The sequence below is a fragment of the Montipora foliosa genome, chromosome 13 (genome assembly GCF_036669935.1).
Source record: "Montipora foliosa isolate CH-2021 chromosome 13, ASM3666993v2, whole genome shotgun sequence".
NCBI lineage: Eukaryota > Metazoa > Cnidaria > Anthozoa > Scleractinia > Acroporidae > Montipora > Montipora foliosa.
The window spans coordinates 27,000,093-27,017,822 of record NC_090881.1 but is presented as its reverse complement, the minus strand read 5'-3'; the positions used below and the strand labels follow the sequence as shown (position 1 = coordinate 27,017,822).

Genomic DNA, 17,730 nt, shown 5'->3' with positions numbered 1-17,730 from the left:
AGGCTCACCACGTGATGTAATGGACAAGCTTCTTGATCTTACAGACAAGTTACGATTATCAAAGGACCCTACGGTAAGTTGAAGGTTCCTGTCCTTTTGAGTGTTTTTATGGTGATGGAATTTTTCATATTCATTGTATTTATTATTAAGCTATTCTTATTTCTGGTATTATATATGCATTCTTGATAAGTTTTTTAAGGCTTGTTTCACAAGCACGATGCAAGCTTATAATTATTAAGCACAGGGCAACATACCCAGATGCATCAATCTGTTTTTAGCCAGTGCCTTTCATCCTAAGACAATAGTATCAATCAATCAGTCAGGTAGTCAGATGCAGGGGTTATTTTCTAAAGAAACTGTAGTGACATGTACATTGGTGGGTAGTAAAAAAAAATAAGTTTATGAAAGCTGACATTTCAAGCACTAGCCCTTCGTCAGAGGGAAATCCCAGAAACATTTAAAAAATGATCAAAATGCTATGGATTTTGTACATGAGTATGTTGCCCTTGCTTAATTGTTTTGCTTTTTGAGGTAGGGTGATCAGAGGTAATCCATAAATTATGCTCATTCTGGTGTTTTAAATACTACAATAATTCATTTTCATTTTCTGAAGTCTGTTACTTGGCGTTAAAATTTAATGCTGTTTTGACCTTGAGACAAATCTCTTATCTAATGTACTGATTAAATACTGATAACTCCCATTAACTTGTTAAATGATGGTACTTGTGTGGCTTGTTGTAGGCATCATCCATTGGATCATCGTTATCCACCAGGCAGCTTCTGCGGATAGCTCGTCGACTTGCCACTTATCCTTCTGAGGACCTGGAGCACTCAATCCACAAGGCTTGTTTGGCAAGGTACTGTGAAGTCAAACCTTTGTACAATCATTATCGTGCTATACAGAGTAACTGACCTCTGTTATCAATAATTTATTGATTAATAGATTTTTACCAAGATTAGCAGCAGCGTCGCTTCAAAAGGTTCTTCATGATTCTGGAATTCACATGAGCAAGGAAGCTTCTGAGCAACAGCAAGTGAATGGTGATAACTTTGTCTGTAAGTTTGTCTCTCTGATCTTATTTTCGTTAGGGGACTACTTTTGCTAAGTGCTGTCACTTTTTTAATCTGTGAAGTTGAAGTATTAAAAGCTGAAGTGTATGCATTCAGTGGACTCCAGCTTGTCTAGTATTTCTTGAAGGGAAATTATATCAGAAAAATGCTGTCAAGTTCAAGCCCTTTGGAAGGAACAAACTTATAATATGCACATGTGGCTATCTAAAGGAATGAAATTTTGTGACAGTTTAGGGCAAGCTTGTAGTCATGAAGGGGTCAGTGATGTTGATAATGATGATGAACAATGTTACCTTAAGTTTATTAAGTGACAATTTGCTCAGCAACCCATCACTAATTTTGGACTCAAGGGAAATCAAGGGACACAAATTTAAATAACAGTGGCTTTGAGAGTACCCCACAAACCTCTTTAAGCCAGTTACATTTAACCCAGACATGTGCCACTGAGTTCTAGAATGAAATCTGGGTCAGTTGGTTGAAGGAACAGCACTCTCTCCATCACACCCTGTCATTGTGTATAGAGTGTAAAATTAACCCTTTTTTGCCCCTAAGGGGTTCCTTATCAATCTTGATTGTCTGGGATTAGAATAAAGTACTGTAAAAATCTTCATGTGGCATTCCTGGAAGGGAAAGGGTTGAGTTACATGTATGTGGCTGAGTGGACTTTCCCAATAATTGGGAAAGTCTGCTAAGCCACATATTCATGTTGTTTGTCCTTAAGGGGTTCTCTTTGGCCAGATATGTCCAGACATGCAAACAATAATTATTAGATGCACACAGCATTCAAATAAGCATCGCAAAGTGTCCCCTTGCTCTTAGACTTAAAGGGACACTTCGTGTTGGAAATCAAAATTGGGCTTGAATCTAGTTTCTTGCCTTTCATAAGTGTCTTTGGCTGGTAAATTTGTCTTTTGTTAAACAGAGTAAAATCTAGGGGTGGCACTCTTAGGAGGGAAATGGTTTTAAAATTAGTTTTGCTTTATCATCAAAGGTGAAATCAAAGATGGGAAGGTTCACATTGGCCAAACAACAGTTCAAGTGTATAACCCAGAAAACAAAACTAAAGTTCCTGATGTGCTGTTCTATGAAAACCAACAGGTAAGACTTTGCTACCAGCAAAGGTCTTTTCTTTACTTTTCAGAGGGCTGACTGGCAGAAGCAAAAAGAGTGAGACGTCAGCTTTGGGTCGAAACTTTACGTTGGGATTCAACCACCATCTACGATCTTGGAAAGCACGGCTCAGAAAGCATCCTCCCCAGTTTGTTTGCCAACCATGACTTTGTCTCTTCTTTACAGTGAGATGCTTTCTTGTTAATAGTCGAGATAGCTTGACTCATGACAAGTTACAAGGTTTATTTTCTGTTAAGACTGTAGAAGACACAAGGACACAGAAACTAAATTACCTAGCTTTGTTTAATTTTTTGGATAATTATGTACTTTACAGTTAAGGTTAGTAAAAGCATCGCATAACAGTTTGGCCATAGGTAACAATAGGGAAGAAGTCTCTTTTTGTCCTGTCTAACCAACTCAAAAAGAAATGAAAACTAAGAAATGCGACATCACGAAAAGGAATGACCTTTGTAAAAAAAAAACCAGCTTTGTGACCAATTCATTCGAACTACATGTATATATATTAAATGGTTTCCAAACCACAAGATTCTATATGATTTTCTTGCCTGTTCTGTTGTTCTGTTTTCTAAATGAAATTTTAGCACCTGAATGTCATGGAGGACATGTTAAAAGATTTCATGCTTGGTGAACATTTGCTCCTCGTCGGAAATCAGGTATAGACATTATAATTCCAAAATGGCCGTCATTTAAATATTCTTTTGTTTTTATTCAAATTAGCCCTTGATTCCTCGTTCTTGAGCTGAAAGTTCAAAAGAATATTTTGCCTTGAACGAGGCATCAAGGTCTAATTTGAATAAAAACAAAAGAATATCTAAATGGTGGCCATTTTGGAATAAGGTGTATGATTTACGTTTGGAACATGTGTAACTGTTTGTGAAACCGAATTCAGGAGTCTTTTTTGCTTTGTTTGAAAATAAAGTTCTTCAAGTTTTGTCCTTGAGGGGTTGCTCCCAGTCTGTTGTTATCTCTCTTTTGAAGAACATTTAAGTCTTTGTAAAACCGATCTATGGGGGTGCAGGGATGGCGCAGTGGTGAGAGCACTCGACTCCCACCAATGTGGCCCGGGTTCGATTCTCAGAGCCGGCGTCATATGTGGGTTGAGTTTGTTGGTTCTCTACTCTGCACCGAGAGGTTTTCTCCGGGTACTCCAATTTCCCCTCTCCAATTAGTTCTCCATCGCTAGAAAGACTAGACACTTAAATAAAGTTCCTTTCCTTTCCTTTTCCTTTTCCTTTTATGTTATTACAGTGTAACATTTTTGTAATAATTAGGGTGTTGGTAAGAACAAGATTGCAGACCGATTTTTGCATCTCTTAAACCGCCCAAGGGAATACATTCAACTCCACAGGTTGGTTTAAAAAGGCTTAATAAAAAGTGAATGGCTCATTGTTATCATTTGATTATGTACCTCAAAACATTTTGGGATAAATATGTGGTGTGGTACATGTAGCGTCTTAATATTATTACAGCATGGTCATTTTGTCTAGAGATTACTGATTATTTATAGTAATAAACGTTAACATTTGACTTGTATCGGTATTTACATGGATGTAGATGCAAGCGGCTGTCTCTCATGAATTGTTAATAACTTAAATCACAAAAATGGATAAACATCTAATGTGGGTGGGTGTTGGGAAATAGCAACAATCCTATTTGCTTCATGCCAAAGAGATGATGTATCAAGAAGGCTATTTCTAGAAAAGATAATAATTAATGCATTAAGGGAGAAAGATGACACACAGACACCAATGGTTTCTTTGCAAATATTCCTACAGGGATACCACTGTTCAGTCTCTCACACTCCAGCCAAATGTTCAGGATGGAGTCATCATTTATGAAGATTCACCGTTGGTAAGTAGTTGTGTTAAACAAGCTTTCTTAAGAAAAATGAAAGGCAATGGGATCAACAAATGGGAAAAATGGGATCAGCAAATTTTGTTAGTGACTCAGTTCTTGGTGTGATCAATTCTTCAGGTTCGTGCGGTTAAGTTTGGACACGTGTTGGTTGTTGATGAAGCTGACAAAGCACCAACTCATGTGACCTGCATACTTAAGTCTTTAGTTGAAAATGGAATGATGCTCCTTGGAGATGGCAGACGCATTGTGCCAGGTACATGGAGTTAATTGTGTTGTGTTGTATTATAGTTGTGCTTGTAAAAAGTGTATGAAGATCTCTAAATGAAGTTGAATTTAATAAAATTGTAACTGTTTACGGGCATTCAAGACTTTGACAAAAGAAAATGGAATAGTTATTTGTGTAAAAAGCAAAGGTTTTTTTGGCACTAACATAAAACATCCTTCTATTGTTACTTATCACCTTATTGGGACATTTCCTGAGGTTATTATTGATATTTCTCACTTGAAAGTTTATTAAGTTTTTCCTCCTTGTTCCTTGGTTTCGTTAAAGTAAGTATTACATTTGCGGCGGTAGTGACCAACTTAAGTTTTTTTACTAATGAGAAAAAAAGTCCATGTTTAACTAATAGTAGTTTAGATATTTTTTTTTAGCTATTCATTTTTCAGAGTACAGTGTAGGTTGTGCTTTGCTAGCCAAGAAAATTATCACTTCTGGAGATGTATGTTGAAGCATACGAAACATCCACTCTTTAACATAATGTATTTATTGGTAATGTTTTCATCTTGGTAGGCGATGAAACTCCACAGTCTGAGAATGTTATTCGAGCTCACCCTGATTTTCGAATGATTGTCCTCGCAAATCGACCTGGATTCCCATTCTTGGGGAATGACTTTTTTGGATCGCTTGGTAAGAATACCCTTTGCCCAAGAGAAACAAAGACTTGAGAAAATGTTTTACATTTTTTTAAGGAATCTTGATCAAAGTGAGATGAGAGTGTTCAGTAGCTGAAAGTAGTCCCGCACGAGGAGTCCCGCACGATGATTCAAAAGTAGGAACACAAGGGTTCGGTACAAAAGACCGCTCCACAGAAATAGTAATACCAACTTTATTCATTCAATGAACAATGAAAGGGAGAGATACCAGAGATTATCCCTATACGAGGGTATCCGCCCGGATATTATTGATCTAGAGTCGATCTTGATGAGGGAGGAAAACCGGAGTACCCGGAGAAAAACCCTCGAGTCAGGTTGAGATCGACTGAAACTCAGCCCACATGCTGGCCGAGGCCAGAGTTGAACCTGGATCCCAGAGTTCGGAGGTGCGTTTGATAACCACGAAGCCACCCCGATTCCCCTAAGTTGCTTCTTTTTTTTTTTCTTTTTCTTTTTTTTTTCGCGCTTGAGAAGTTTACGTCGTTTAAACCGTAGCTGGGAGCTCTAGAGGTCCCCAAGTTCATCTCCTCTTTTACTTCAATGTATAGTGTAGCTATTGCTTTAATCTCTTATCAACTGAGAGCTGACAATGTCACGGTAGGAAGAGGGGTGAGGAAATGGCAGACTTTCCTCCTCAATTGACACCACCCTAGAAGTGACTTCGCCGTTTTTTTAATCGCTGTCGCTGTTTTTTTAATCGTCAGGTGATATATTCAGCTGTCATGCTGTGGATAATCCCGACTTTGAGTCTGAAATGGTTAGTGGCCTTTGCCCATCAATACAAACATTTTCTGTTCCGAGAGGTAGCTCAATTGACAGACGTTCCAATGTAAAGGTTCTTAAAGGAAATCCCAATGCTTTCGCACCGAATTCCTCATTTCCCCGCCCCGCCTAACATGTGCCATGGTTGTTCGACATAGAGGTAACTCTCAGTGGTTCCATCCGTACTGACAAGTCAGCCAGAACCATCGTACCCCTCTAAGGATTTTTTCATCGGAGGCTGGGGAGGATGAAATGTCATCAATGTAGTCTTGAAGCTGTTGGTCGTCACGGTTAATGTTCTTTTTTCGCTTTTCTTTAGTCGATGTTACGTCAGTACGGTCCAAATGTCTCTGAGGAGCTCCTTCATAAACTGGTGAATGCGTTTGGTGAATTGCGATCCCGAGCTGATCAGGGCTTGATCTCATATCCCTACTCCACCCGGGAGGTGGTCAGTGTTGTCAAGCATTTGCAGGTACGAATAAAAATTGAAAGGAAATACACCTCAAGGAGTTTTTGGTGCAACTGCGAAAGTAGTGGCAACTTTGGTACACTTCAGCTTTTGGTGTGCTTCTGCACATCTGTCTTTTTGCGATACAATGATTACGTTATTTCTGTAATCTGGTAGCATTTATTTAAATCTTACACATCACAATTGGTGACTTTTCGTGATACGTAATCGTCTACATGCTGGTGAACTAAAACAACAGGTCTCTCGGCATTAGTTGTCTTGGCAGCATTATCTGTGTCTCTAGCGATGAGCTACAAACCACCTATACATAGTGCCATAACTACTCGGTGATCAGTTTTGTTTGGCCCTTGTCTTATCAATTTTTTATCAGCTCCGATACTGCGCTCGTTTCGATTTGTCGTGGAATGCTTTTCTTCTCTTTTCGATTGCCAAGCGATACGACATCTCCTTTTTTTTTTTTTTCGACCTGTACAGTAACGCACTGCAACTTTCCTACTTCAGTGTATGACTCATGGATCGTGAATTGCAAGCAAAATATTTTAGTAACTACAACTTTACAGTGCGACGCGCCTTACCGTGGCCACCTAACAAAGTTTTTTTACAAATTGTCCGCTAATCTGGATGTGTGAATTTGATTGAGAGTCACTCCTCCTTGCAAAGTTCACACAGTTGTACACGTAAGTTCAACACCTTTGCATGGATTGTTTAGTTGACGTATTTACACGTAATTATCAAATCTGAAAGTTTGTTGGGTGGCCACGGTAAGTTGCGTTGCACTGTAAGTTATCATGAAAAGAGGAGTGTTAGTTGCCTCGAACTACACTCCAAAAGCTATTCTATATAGCAGAACTCGGAAGTTTTCATTCTAATGGTAACACTGCATGAAACGTTTTGTTTACAGAACCAAAGGAAGAATCACAGTAAACAAGCTTAGTTCTTGGTGCACAATGTGCCTGGGATTCCCATGGTTAGTCATTCCACCAGGTTCTTTTCACGCAATACGCTGTTGACTTTTTTTGTTTTGTTTTGTAGGCATTTCCCAATGAGGGCTTGGCCAATGTGGTCCGTAATGTGTTCGACTTTGATTCGTATCACCCTGAAGTAAAGGATGTGGTTACGGAAGTTCTCCACAAGCATGGGATTCCTGTGGGAGCTTCAACCAGAAATATCAAGCTCTCCAAAGAGTAAGAATGAGAGAGACGAACTAACATCTTGGGAAGTGCAGAATGGAGTGAGGGAAACTAGCGAAGCGAGCATGCATATTTCCAGCATGGACAAATTGAATGTTTAGTCTAAATTTTACAATTTCTGCACTTATTTGATTCTCTTCAAAGCGAGTCCTTGTTTTTTTTTTATGATGTGTTAAAGTTCTGCACTAACCTCGTTCCCAGGGTCCTCTCTCTTCCTTCCTCGAGAGGACCCTAGGAACGAGGTTGGTTCTGCGTCTCGCTTTGAAATAGGTGGGAGAAGTGAACTCGATTATGGCGGGTCGTCAATCTTTTCCCCACCCTAACCCTCTAGGGGTCCGGTTGTGAAGCTCACTCACTGTCAATACATAATAGCAGAATGCTATTAGGGTGGTAATCTTCAATTTTTTGTACGAATTTCCATAGGATTAAATTGTCATTTTAACCATTTGTGCTATTTAAATAAAAGAAAGAAAACTCTGATTGTTGTCAACGCCTCTTAACTGTGTTCATTTCTTTGAGAAACTTCTGTACGAAACACTCCTTTTTTCCGTAAAGTTTTTACTTATTTAACAAATGGAGTAAAGGAGGCCTTGATCAACCAGAGGTTTCTTTCTGTCCCAAGTAATTTAAGCACATAACTGTAAATCACTTTGAAGTCACGAGAAATCAAACTTACTTGGATAATTAGAGTTACACGAGAGGAACGTATTCCGTAGTAGCTTTAAAGGCCTTTCATTTAAAGATCACACTTTCATCCATGGACTCAAACAACCTCGTTGAGAAGAACTCCTAAGTACTTTTCATTTGAATGGACAAACTCCAGGATTTCATCCGCCGAGTCAAAATATAATACAGCACTTCTTGTTGAGCACACTTAAAAGCACCATGGATAAGCACAGCCCTGTAGCTTTGGAGAGACAAGATTATAAAAAGACACTTATTTCACCCCAAAACTCTAAAACTTGGTGCATCATTACTTTTTTTATGTTGATTCAATGTCATGCTCAGGTTTCCTCTACCTGCCCCAATCCTGGTCTCCACCTGGCAAATCACTGGTGATGAGAATGGGTTTAGCGAGGGGATCAATTGTCCTGTTGAGGAAAGAAGACTGAAGATTCGGGTTAGTCACAAGCAGTCTCTAGTACGAAGTATGTCGAAAACGCACAACGAGACACGTTTCCAGTTTACTCACAATTTAATTCTTCTGCATGACGATCACCTGCAACACTCAACTCAACTCAACTCAACTCGACAGTGCGTAGAAATCTGATCGGTTCAAAGTGCATTATTAGACATTACGCAGTTCTTAGTTGGTGTTAAATTATCGTCAATCATCAAGTCAAGATATTTAAAGTGCTACGATGACCAAAACATCAATTCACGGGAATTTCGGGCTTTCAGACTTTTAAACTCGTGTTTTGCATATATCATGAGCTGCGTTTACACCCTGAAATTTTACGCTAGTGAGTTAATGACGTCTCTTTTTCCTAGATACAACCCTCTGAGGTCCAATCTTGCAGTTTTGAACATGAGTAATGGCGGACCGTGAAATATAAAACTTGCACTCAAAGTAAACAACCTTTGGATAAAAATCAAAGCTCAAACTTTTGCCAGTCAAGTGTTGAAGAATCACACTTTCAAAATCTGAAGGAAAAAAAAAAGTGATTTTTTGATCATAGTTCCACTTTGTAATCTAACTTGCAGCTTTCGACAAAGTAGTCGCTTTCTCTCTCTGAAAAAAAGAGACTCCAACTGTGGATATTTCCAATTTCGGCTTGTTTAATCATACCCAGCCACATGACGACTCTTAAGAAAGATACTTAACACACTGAAGCGTTCCTTTTTGTTTTGTTTTTTTTTTCTTCTGTTCTTTTGGAGTCCTATTCACGAAGAATGAGGGGGCGAATTGCGTCCACAAGTTGACTATTTGCTGATGCTTCTACAGTGATATCTACGAAGGCATTGTTAATATCCTCGCCATCTATGATTTTGATTTCTACTTTTAGGGTCCTGTGACTGTTGCGGTGACTCCCAGAGAAATTGAACGTTTAAATGATCGTTCTCATGGCTTCTCCGAACAAGTTGGGCACTGGGACCTACCCATACACGAGGGAGGAGTGGTAATGAATGTTGCGGTTGGGCCTGGTAAGTCGTTTTCATATAGCCTGGCTATTAATAGGCCTTTTGCAACAAACGATCGCGTGGTACAAAATCCGCCATGCTGGAGAGCAAGCTCATTATTATTCCCCCACTGGGACATTAAAACAAAGAGACCTGAACCAGTCAAGTTTGACTTGCCTTTGTTTTAATGTCCCACGGGGAATAATAATGAGCTTGCCTTCCAGCATGGCGGATTTTGTACCATGTGATCTTTTGTTGCAAAAGGCCTATTCCATCTAAGCGCCTTTTAAACTCAGCAACTCAGAGGCCTTCAGCTTGTCATTTCATAGCATTTTTCACTGTCTTTATCATCGACGTTAGAGAACTAAAGTCAGGACTACAACGATGGCTCTGAAAACGACATGTGAACTTAAATACAATGTCACGTCACTCTACTCACTTCGGGATCATTGCAAGTCGTTCGGTATGGATACAAGATTGGAACAAAATTTGCAGGAACAGTGTGGCGCCGGTTTGGAGAGAAATTTCAAAATTTATCGTCAGGTGCACATGTACTGCGCATGTACTACTAACCCTAACTTCAAATTTGATCATTTCACATCGTTGTCAGGATGACAGAGGCTAAGAGAAATGTACCAAAATGTAAAACGCATGTGCTGAGCGTGGAGAAGAGCCGTTGTTTTTGCAGTTTTCGTTCTCGGCGATGTCGTCGTTGTTCAAGCTTATCATTATCGTCATCAATACCATCATAAACCTATTCACTGTCACCATTGCTCAGTTTTATGATCGTTATACCAAGAAGTGCCCTTATTTATTTCGAAGTAAACCCCAACTAATTGCGACTTCTTTCCAGCTGGCTCCAGGTCTTCCAAAGCCGGATAACTTTATCCAATGGATAAGTCACTATCCAGAGTGTAAAATATACTTCGCGTTTAAAATTGACTTAGGTTTTCGAACACGCCTTTTCTTAGATGTGCTTGGAGTATGCATGGTTCACAGTTACGCGAACAAGTACTTAAGTCTTTGCACAGACAGAGACTGTTGGATAGTTACTTATCCAGCGGACAACCTTAAACGACCTTTGAACAACTATAGGACCTGCTGGTCTGTTCTTTAAAAGGATGTGTACACCTCTGTATGAGTCAACCACGCAAATGTCTGTTCAAATTGATACGTAATGGTCATTGTTTTAAGGCATTTAAGCTAATCACAACTTTCTTGGTTTGGTTTTTTTTCTAGGAGGTAACAAAGGAGACTGGATTCACGTCTTGTCATTTAATCCTGTATCACTGTATTCACAACAGTCCAATCAGGATACAGTATTGTGTGTGGATTTGTTTGATCTGTTTCCCACGTCGTTTTACGCAGTTCCTCAGCTTAAAATCGCCGCGCTGGGAGGAGATCTTCAGGGTCAAGTGCTTATTCACGATCAGGACTCAAATTCGCTGCATCTCTTGAACCCTTCAAAAAAAGAGTTGCAAACTTTGAACTTCAAGTCCTTAGTTGACAACACCAAAGAAAAACTGACGCGCCATTTTTCGGTTGAAAAGGGAAGATTTGTGATGAGTTCAGAATTTGCTCACGAAAACATAGTCGTTATTTACCAAGAAGACAGCAATAAAATGGACGTGGTAGACTTAGTGGACGGAACGACTCAGCACATAACTTTGCCATTTATAATTGGAAGGTTTCACCCGTTCTCACGTGACCTTTGGCTCGTCTGTGAGACTGGGAGTGACCGGAAGTACCTACTCAACAAACCATACTCAGAAGCTCCCGTTCCGTGTGTGTTACACACGATTGAAAGTAACAGCATTGGCGAAGAGGAAACCGAGCATTGGAGATCGATATCAACCCAGAGCTTACCTCCTGAGGCCGTTTCCTTGAACTTTGGAGAAGAGAGGCGATCAAAAAGTAATCGATTAGTGGTTGGCTCCCGAGATTACGCGACGATAGCAGTGGCTCGACCCGATCAATTGATTGAGAAGTCCCCTGTCAGTTTTCACTCATTTAAAAGGGAAAAAAACAACGAAATCAGAGAATCAGGTAAATGAAAAATACAGCTTTTGGACTCCTTCATTAGCAGGCTAGATTAACCCTCGTCCAATAATTTTTCCCCTGAGCCGCAAAACGTACAACAAAACTTCTTGAAACAGTAAAAAATAGACAGCGATTGAAAAAAACTTGAAATTTCGTTTTGCTCGACTTTAGGAACTTCAGATTGGAGTACGACCGAGATTTCCCCGTTGTGAGCATGCCCAGTAGGTTTGGTGGTCGAAATCAAAAGTGCGCATGCTTAGAATAAAAAACTGTGAAGTGCCGTGTCCAACATTTGAGATCTCTCAAGTAAAGCTATGATCTTCGCAGTTATGAAAGCAATTTTTGCAATTGCGTAGAGAAGCCTGAAAAATTCAGGACTTCAACGGGGTTTGAACCCGTGACCTCGCGATTCCGGTGCGACGCTCTAACCAACTGAGCTATGAAGCCACTGACGTTGGGAGCTGGTCATTTGTGGGTCCTAATGGTCCCGTGAGGAATGAATCAATGATGAAATGGTATATGAAATGAATCATATATGAACTGCGGATATGAAATCAAGTAAAGCCATGATCTTCGCAGTTATGAAAGCAATTTTTGCAATTGCGTAGAGAAGCCTGAAAAATTCAGGACTTCAACGGGGTTTGAACCCGTGACCTCGCGATTCCGGTGCGACGCTCTAACCAACTGAGCTATGAAGCCACTGACGTTGGGAGCTGGTCATTTGTGGTCATATATGATTCATTTCATATACCATTTCATCATTGATTCATTCCTCACGGGACCATTAGAACCCACAAATGACCAGTTTCCAACGTCAGTGGCTTCATAGCTCAGTTGGTTAGAGCGTCGCACTGGAATCGCGAGGTCACGGGTTCAAACCCCGTTGAAGTCCTGAATTTTTCAGGCTTCTCTACGCAATTGCAAAAATTGCTTTCATAACTGCGAAGATCATAGCTTTACTTGATTTCATATCCGCAGTTCATATATGATTCATTTCATATACCATTTCATCATTGATTTAAGATCTCTGTTACAAAACCAACAACAACCACTGGTGTGTTTAACCGGCAGTGACATATTTCGCGTTTTTTCGTCATTTTCAGAACGCCAAGGAGCTCTGCCCTTAGACAAACTTATCACTGAGGACACAGTTCCCCCTCTTTGTCTACCCGCCACTGCTCAGGTTGTTCGTCTTGTCCCGGGCTCCATGATACCTAAGGAAGATGATCAAATGACCAACAAGCAGTCAGAAGACGAGGATCCTCGGCAGTTAAAGACGCGAAGTCCATTGGGATACCTGGAGGTGGCCGATGTTGGAAGAAGGTAGATTTATCAATTCGATTTTCAAGATTTACCCTCATAAAGAAGACCAGCAAGTCGAGCTTCTGTTGCGCATTGTGCACCAGTTTGCCGTTCCTCATGGCTCAACCAGTACCTTACATATACGCACATTCTTTTGTCTGATGTGTTTGTCTTCCCGCTTTCAGGTCAGTACGTTACATTCCGTTCCCAGGCCGTCATGATCTATCACTGTACGCACGTTTGGGGGGAAAACCGCTAGTAATGGCGCCAACAACGAACGAGGGAATTGTGACAGTTGACGCCGGGGGCCGCCTGCGATTATGGGAGACTGGGGTGGCAAATCTTGTACGCTCTTTGGAGAAGTGGAAGGGACTTATTGGCGAGGACTATCAGGGACCCTTACAAGTGAGAGAATCTATGCTGTATGCGTTAATGTAATTGATATAAAATATAGACGGAACTGAGAATCAAAGAGGAAACAGTTAAACTGATTTTCAGTGGTACTCCATACGCAGTTTTTAGTATACTCTCATTTGTCCCAGAGATCGTGTTTGGTGACCAATCATTTTGTTGTTAGGTAAATTACTCTAGAGAAAGTGGAGAGGACGTCACCAGTCCAAAACATGGCAGGGTAAGAGATGATCTTGTGCTTCTTTTGTTTTATTTTGGACTGTAAAATTCATTTATTTTTTAGATACCCTCCATACTTATTTTGCAAATTGACCAATCAGGGCCGTAGACTTGAATTGGATAAGGCAACAGCAAAGGTGTTGATCGAAGGCCAGATGCACAGTTTAATAACAACAAATGATAATGGTGATAATAAGCTTTTGACTTTAGCACACGTGTTGTACTGACTGCGCTTATTGGGCAGACTGTAGATCAAATCACATCTCACGAAATCAACGAGTACGCGGAAAACAACTTCTCGGTGTAACGCAGAGAAGCAACAAACTCAACCCACATGTGACTTTGAGTTCGAGAACTGAATTCAGGTTACAGTTGGGTGGTAAGGCGAGTGCTTTCACCACTGTGCTAGACCTGCTTCTCTTTGATTAAAGACGGTGCCTACTATTGTTATTTTGCATACGTTCTGCGCATCTCGAGATACTCGGATTTCCTATGGGTGGTGCTTATTAATACAGGGATATTTTTGCGAGGCTTAAAATTATTCAGGGAAAGCGGAACTTAGCAAGTGCTCTGAGGTATCCACAAAGAAAATTTGGGGTAACAACGCATATTTCCGAGATAATTAGTTTGGAAAAGAACGCCATACATTGCTTTGTATTTTAAAGCTTATTACAAATATTGTGAATTAATTATCTTCGAAAAATGCGTAAAAAAAGTGAGGTCTCTTTTACGAGCCTGAAAGGCCCATCTGGCCGGCGCTTCTCTCCGGTTTCGAAAAATGCGCGGTTACTCCCAATTTTCTTTTTGGATTTTAATAACCCCGGTTATGATCTGCTTTTCCCGCATATCCAGTAAACCGCGCAAAACTACCTTTGAATTGTTAGGCACCGTCCTTAAGTCGCCTTATTTGTCGGTTTTAGGATTCGCTTATATCAATCTCCAGAATGCGCTACCGACCCTTCGATCAACACCGGATTCTCGGTCTTCCTTCCTGCGTGATAAGATAATTAATTGATCAATTCACGTTGATCGTCATTTTCCGTATTACCTGTTTTCAATGCATTTAAGGTGGATCCCAATAACGCTCCACATGTAGGAGGTAACACTTGGGCTGGGGGAACCGGGGGCCGGGATACAGCAGGGTTGGGAGGCAAAGGCGGCCCATATCGCTTGGACGCGGGACATGACGTACACCAGCTATCTGATGAGGAGAAGGATGCAGTCCCTGATGACGTCAAACGAGCCGCGCGGGAAATGGGACGGCGTGCATTTAAACAGAGGTGAGGCTCTGATACGTACTATATTTTATGCGAAAATTTTGATGCACCATAGTCCATTTATGAAACAGAATATTTCAGATGTTATGTATAATTAAGAATTTGATAACGTGATTGCTTTTTGCATTTGAAAACCTGTTTTGCCTAAAGTAAAGTTGTCCGTCTTATATGTCAGATTGCGCGAAATCCAAATGACTGAATACGACGCCGAAATGTACGAATCATTTTCGTCGCGTGTTCGCCGTCAAGTCCAGTCCCTGCGTGTCATCCTGGATAGTTTGCAGGCGAGGGGAAAGGAGCGAGTGTGGCTTCGGAACCAGACTTCAGGCGAGCTTGACGATAGCAAGTTGATAGAAGGACTCGCCGGAGAACGAGCTATCTACAAGAAACGTGGAGAAGAGGACCCAGAGGTATGTTAAATAACCGTTGCCTTAGTCCGATTGGCAAGAATAACCTCTTCAGAATAAGCCTCGCTGCATAAACGTTCTAGTCATTGCCGTCTCTTAAGAAAATTCGTTGTTCTCCTTTAGCTTGGAACTCCTCAACGACTTCCGAAGCGTCTGCGGTTTGTTGTTGACGTCAGCGGTAGTATGTATCGCTTCAACAGCTTGGATGGAAGATTGGGGCGAGTAATGGAAGCAGCCTGTCTTGTGATGGAAGCTTTCCATCAATATGACAACAAAATAAAGGTACTGTCACGTCACACAACCCATCTTTGTTTTAGACGATTACTCATCGGTGTTGTGTGATTGAGCCAGCCACAAATGAAATAAATGTGTTTTTTTTTTGCTTTTGAAAACTAGAAAGGGAAATAATCAAAGCGGAAGAAAGGAGAAGCGAGACTTAAAGAAACTCAATCTGCTTTACTATGCGTTTATTTTATTTACTCAGCGATAGCTATCAAACTTTGAATAGCGGCAGTTGTCAATCCCCTTTTCCTCATTTCATATCAGTTGATTTAGTTGAATTTAAAAGACTTTTTGTTTGGAGTCTTATTGAAGGTCGCTTGTCTTGGTTTTCTTGTAGTACGATATCGTTGGTCATTCAGGTGATTCTCCTGAAATCCCTTTCGTTTCCTACGATCAGCCGCCGAAAAACAACAAGGAGCGCCTCGATATCATGAAGCAGATGCACGCACATGCGCAGTACTGCTGGAGTGGTGATCATACTTTGGAGGCCACGGATTTAGCAATCAAGCGTGTAACGGAACAGGAAGCAGATGATTATATTGTTGTGGTTTTGAGTGACGCCAATCTGGAGCGGTATGGAATACCCGCGGAGGCTTTTGGGAAGGTACTGACGTCAGACGGATGCGTCAATGCGTTTGCTATTTTCATTGGTTCACTTGGTAACCAGGCAGATAGGTAAGTACGATTTTAAGGTGCAGTTGTAATTATGTGCCTTTTTTTTTCACGACGACCTCTACACGCTTGTCTTAACATGAAGTTCTTACTAATAATAGTTGTGGTCTAGTTTGTGACCTGCTGGGGTGATTCGGCGCCTGCAAAGGTCTTATGACAGTTTGGGCGTGGGCTTGTAGCCGTCTGCAGAAGTCGATTGTGCAATTTCAGAAGGAAGCCAACTTTCATAGTGCAAATGAATAACCGAAAGCCAGGCCAGGTTGATCGAAGCATAGAAAGAGATTATCCTGAATGATTCCTTTTCCTGTCTTAGGTTGGTCAAGAAGCTGCCATCAGGGAGGGCTTTCGTATGTATGGATACTAAACACCTGCCACAAGTCTTACAACAAATATTCACCTCTGCTATGCTAACGTCAAGATGACACCAAATGGACATACCTGACGAATCAATGCAATCAATCATTTCAATCCAGTTAGTAACGAGGAAAATTCAATAACAATAAATAATAACTGTCGCGGCTAATCGCCGTCGCAAAGTACAGCAACGACGCAGCTCAACAAGGTCGAACCGAAAGCATATGTTGGCGCCTCTGGCAACCGCTATACGGTCCATGTGTGACCTTGGAGCACAGCTTACAGCCAGCTGGAATCAGCTGTATGTTGGTTTTTGCTGTGTGGTTCATGATGATTTGATATTTCGGTTTTGCGTGGAGCGCACGACCTAGCGCCGAAATCGCGAATAATGGGAATGGAGTGGGTCAGGCCACCAGAGTTTTGTGACAGCTACCGCCAATCACTGTGACGTCGTTGACCTGACCATAAAACTGAGGAATCCATTCCTTACTTTGTGATCACGGTGAACACTTTGTGCAATTTCCTCCCAAAGATTTCAGGAACAATTGCTATGAGATAATTTAGGCTTGTCCGCGAAGCGAGCGACAAAGTGTACCCACTTGTAAATGGCCAATAAAAAGGAAAAACTTTCTAGTCAAAAATTCTCTGAAAGAAATTGTTCCATGATGGACATTTTTAGGACCTACGAACCGGCATTAAAGTGCCCCTGTGATCCAAAAAACCACTTCCTTTTTTCCTTCAGATTTTGAAAGTGTGTTTGCTTAACACCTGACTGGCAAAATTTTGAGCTTTGATTTTTTTCCAAAGGCCGTTTACTTTGAGTGTAAGTTTTGGATTTCACGGTCCGCCATTACTCACGTTCAAAACTGACCGATTGGACCTCAGACGGTTGGATCCAGGGAAAAGTGACGTCAGAGGCTCACTAACTTAAAATTTCAGCGTGTGAACGCAGCTTATTATATATGCAAAGCGTGAGTTTAAAAGTCTGAAAGCCCAAAACCCCCGTGCTGCATATTAATTCTGCGGCGTACACACATATTACATTCTTAAACAAGTGAGCCTTTGACGTCATTTTCTCCTCGATCCAGCTCTCTCAAGAACATAATGTTAGTAATGGCGGACCATTAAATAGGAAAATTACAGTTAAAATAAAGAGGTGTCTTTTTGAAATCAAGGCTTAAAATGTGGGTCACTTAGTGTTTTGTTAACATAGTTTTGAAATCCAAAGAAAA

The 17,730-nt window shown here is 40.8% G+C and overlaps 1 protein-coding gene and 1 non-coding gene across 2 annotated transcripts in view; both read left to right on the top strand.

Moving 5' to 3' along the window:
- LOC137983791 (von Willebrand factor A domain-containing protein 8-like) overlaps positions 1 to 17,134 on the top strand; it is a 33,738-nt gene extending 16,604 nt beyond the window's left edge. The window contains exons 17-39 of the mRNA XM_068830967.1: positions 1 to 73; positions 742 to 857; positions 944 to 1,056; positions 2,063 to 2,169; positions 2,784 to 2,855; positions 3,474 to 3,550; positions 3,978 to 4,053; positions 4,177 to 4,312; positions 4,850 to 4,966; positions 5,697 to 5,749; positions 6,074 to 6,226; positions 7,256 to 7,407; positions 8,422 to 8,533; positions 9,420 to 9,558; positions 10,774 to 11,580; positions 12,678 to 12,897; positions 13,062 to 13,281; positions 13,454 to 13,507; positions 14,575 to 14,786; positions 14,959 to 15,193; positions 15,314 to 15,472; positions 15,810 to 16,147; positions 16,458 to 17,134. The exon at positions 1 to 73 is cut by the window's left edge and continues 5 nt beyond it. Of these exons, the coding sequence (XP_068687068.1) occupies positions 1 to 73; positions 742 to 857; positions 944 to 1,056; positions 2,063 to 2,169; positions 2,784 to 2,855; positions 3,474 to 3,550; positions 3,978 to 4,053; positions 4,177 to 4,312; positions 4,850 to 4,966; positions 5,697 to 5,749; positions 6,074 to 6,226; positions 7,256 to 7,407; positions 8,422 to 8,533; positions 9,420 to 9,558; positions 10,774 to 11,580; positions 12,678 to 12,897; positions 13,062 to 13,281; positions 13,454 to 13,507; positions 14,575 to 14,786; positions 14,959 to 15,193; positions 15,314 to 15,472; positions 15,810 to 16,147; positions 16,458 to 16,566 (3,850 nt within the window). The 3' untranslated portion in view covers positions 16,567 to 17,134. The remainder of the gene's footprint in view (positions 74 to 741; positions 858 to 943; positions 1,057 to 2,062; positions 2,170 to 2,783; positions 2,856 to 3,473; positions 3,551 to 3,977; positions 4,054 to 4,176; positions 4,313 to 4,849; positions 4,967 to 5,696; positions 5,750 to 6,073; positions 6,227 to 7,255; positions 7,408 to 8,421; positions 8,534 to 9,419; positions 9,559 to 10,773; positions 11,581 to 12,677; positions 12,898 to 13,061; positions 13,282 to 13,453; positions 13,508 to 14,574; positions 14,787 to 14,958; positions 15,194 to 15,313; positions 15,473 to 15,809; positions 16,148 to 16,457) is intronic.
- On the top strand, positions 12,394 to 12,466 carry Trnas-gga (transfer RNA serine (anticodon GGA)). The gene has a single exon. It is a non-coding gene; the product is annotated as a tRNA-Ser (tRNA).
- Positions 17,135 to 17,730: the final 596 nt, after the last annotated feature.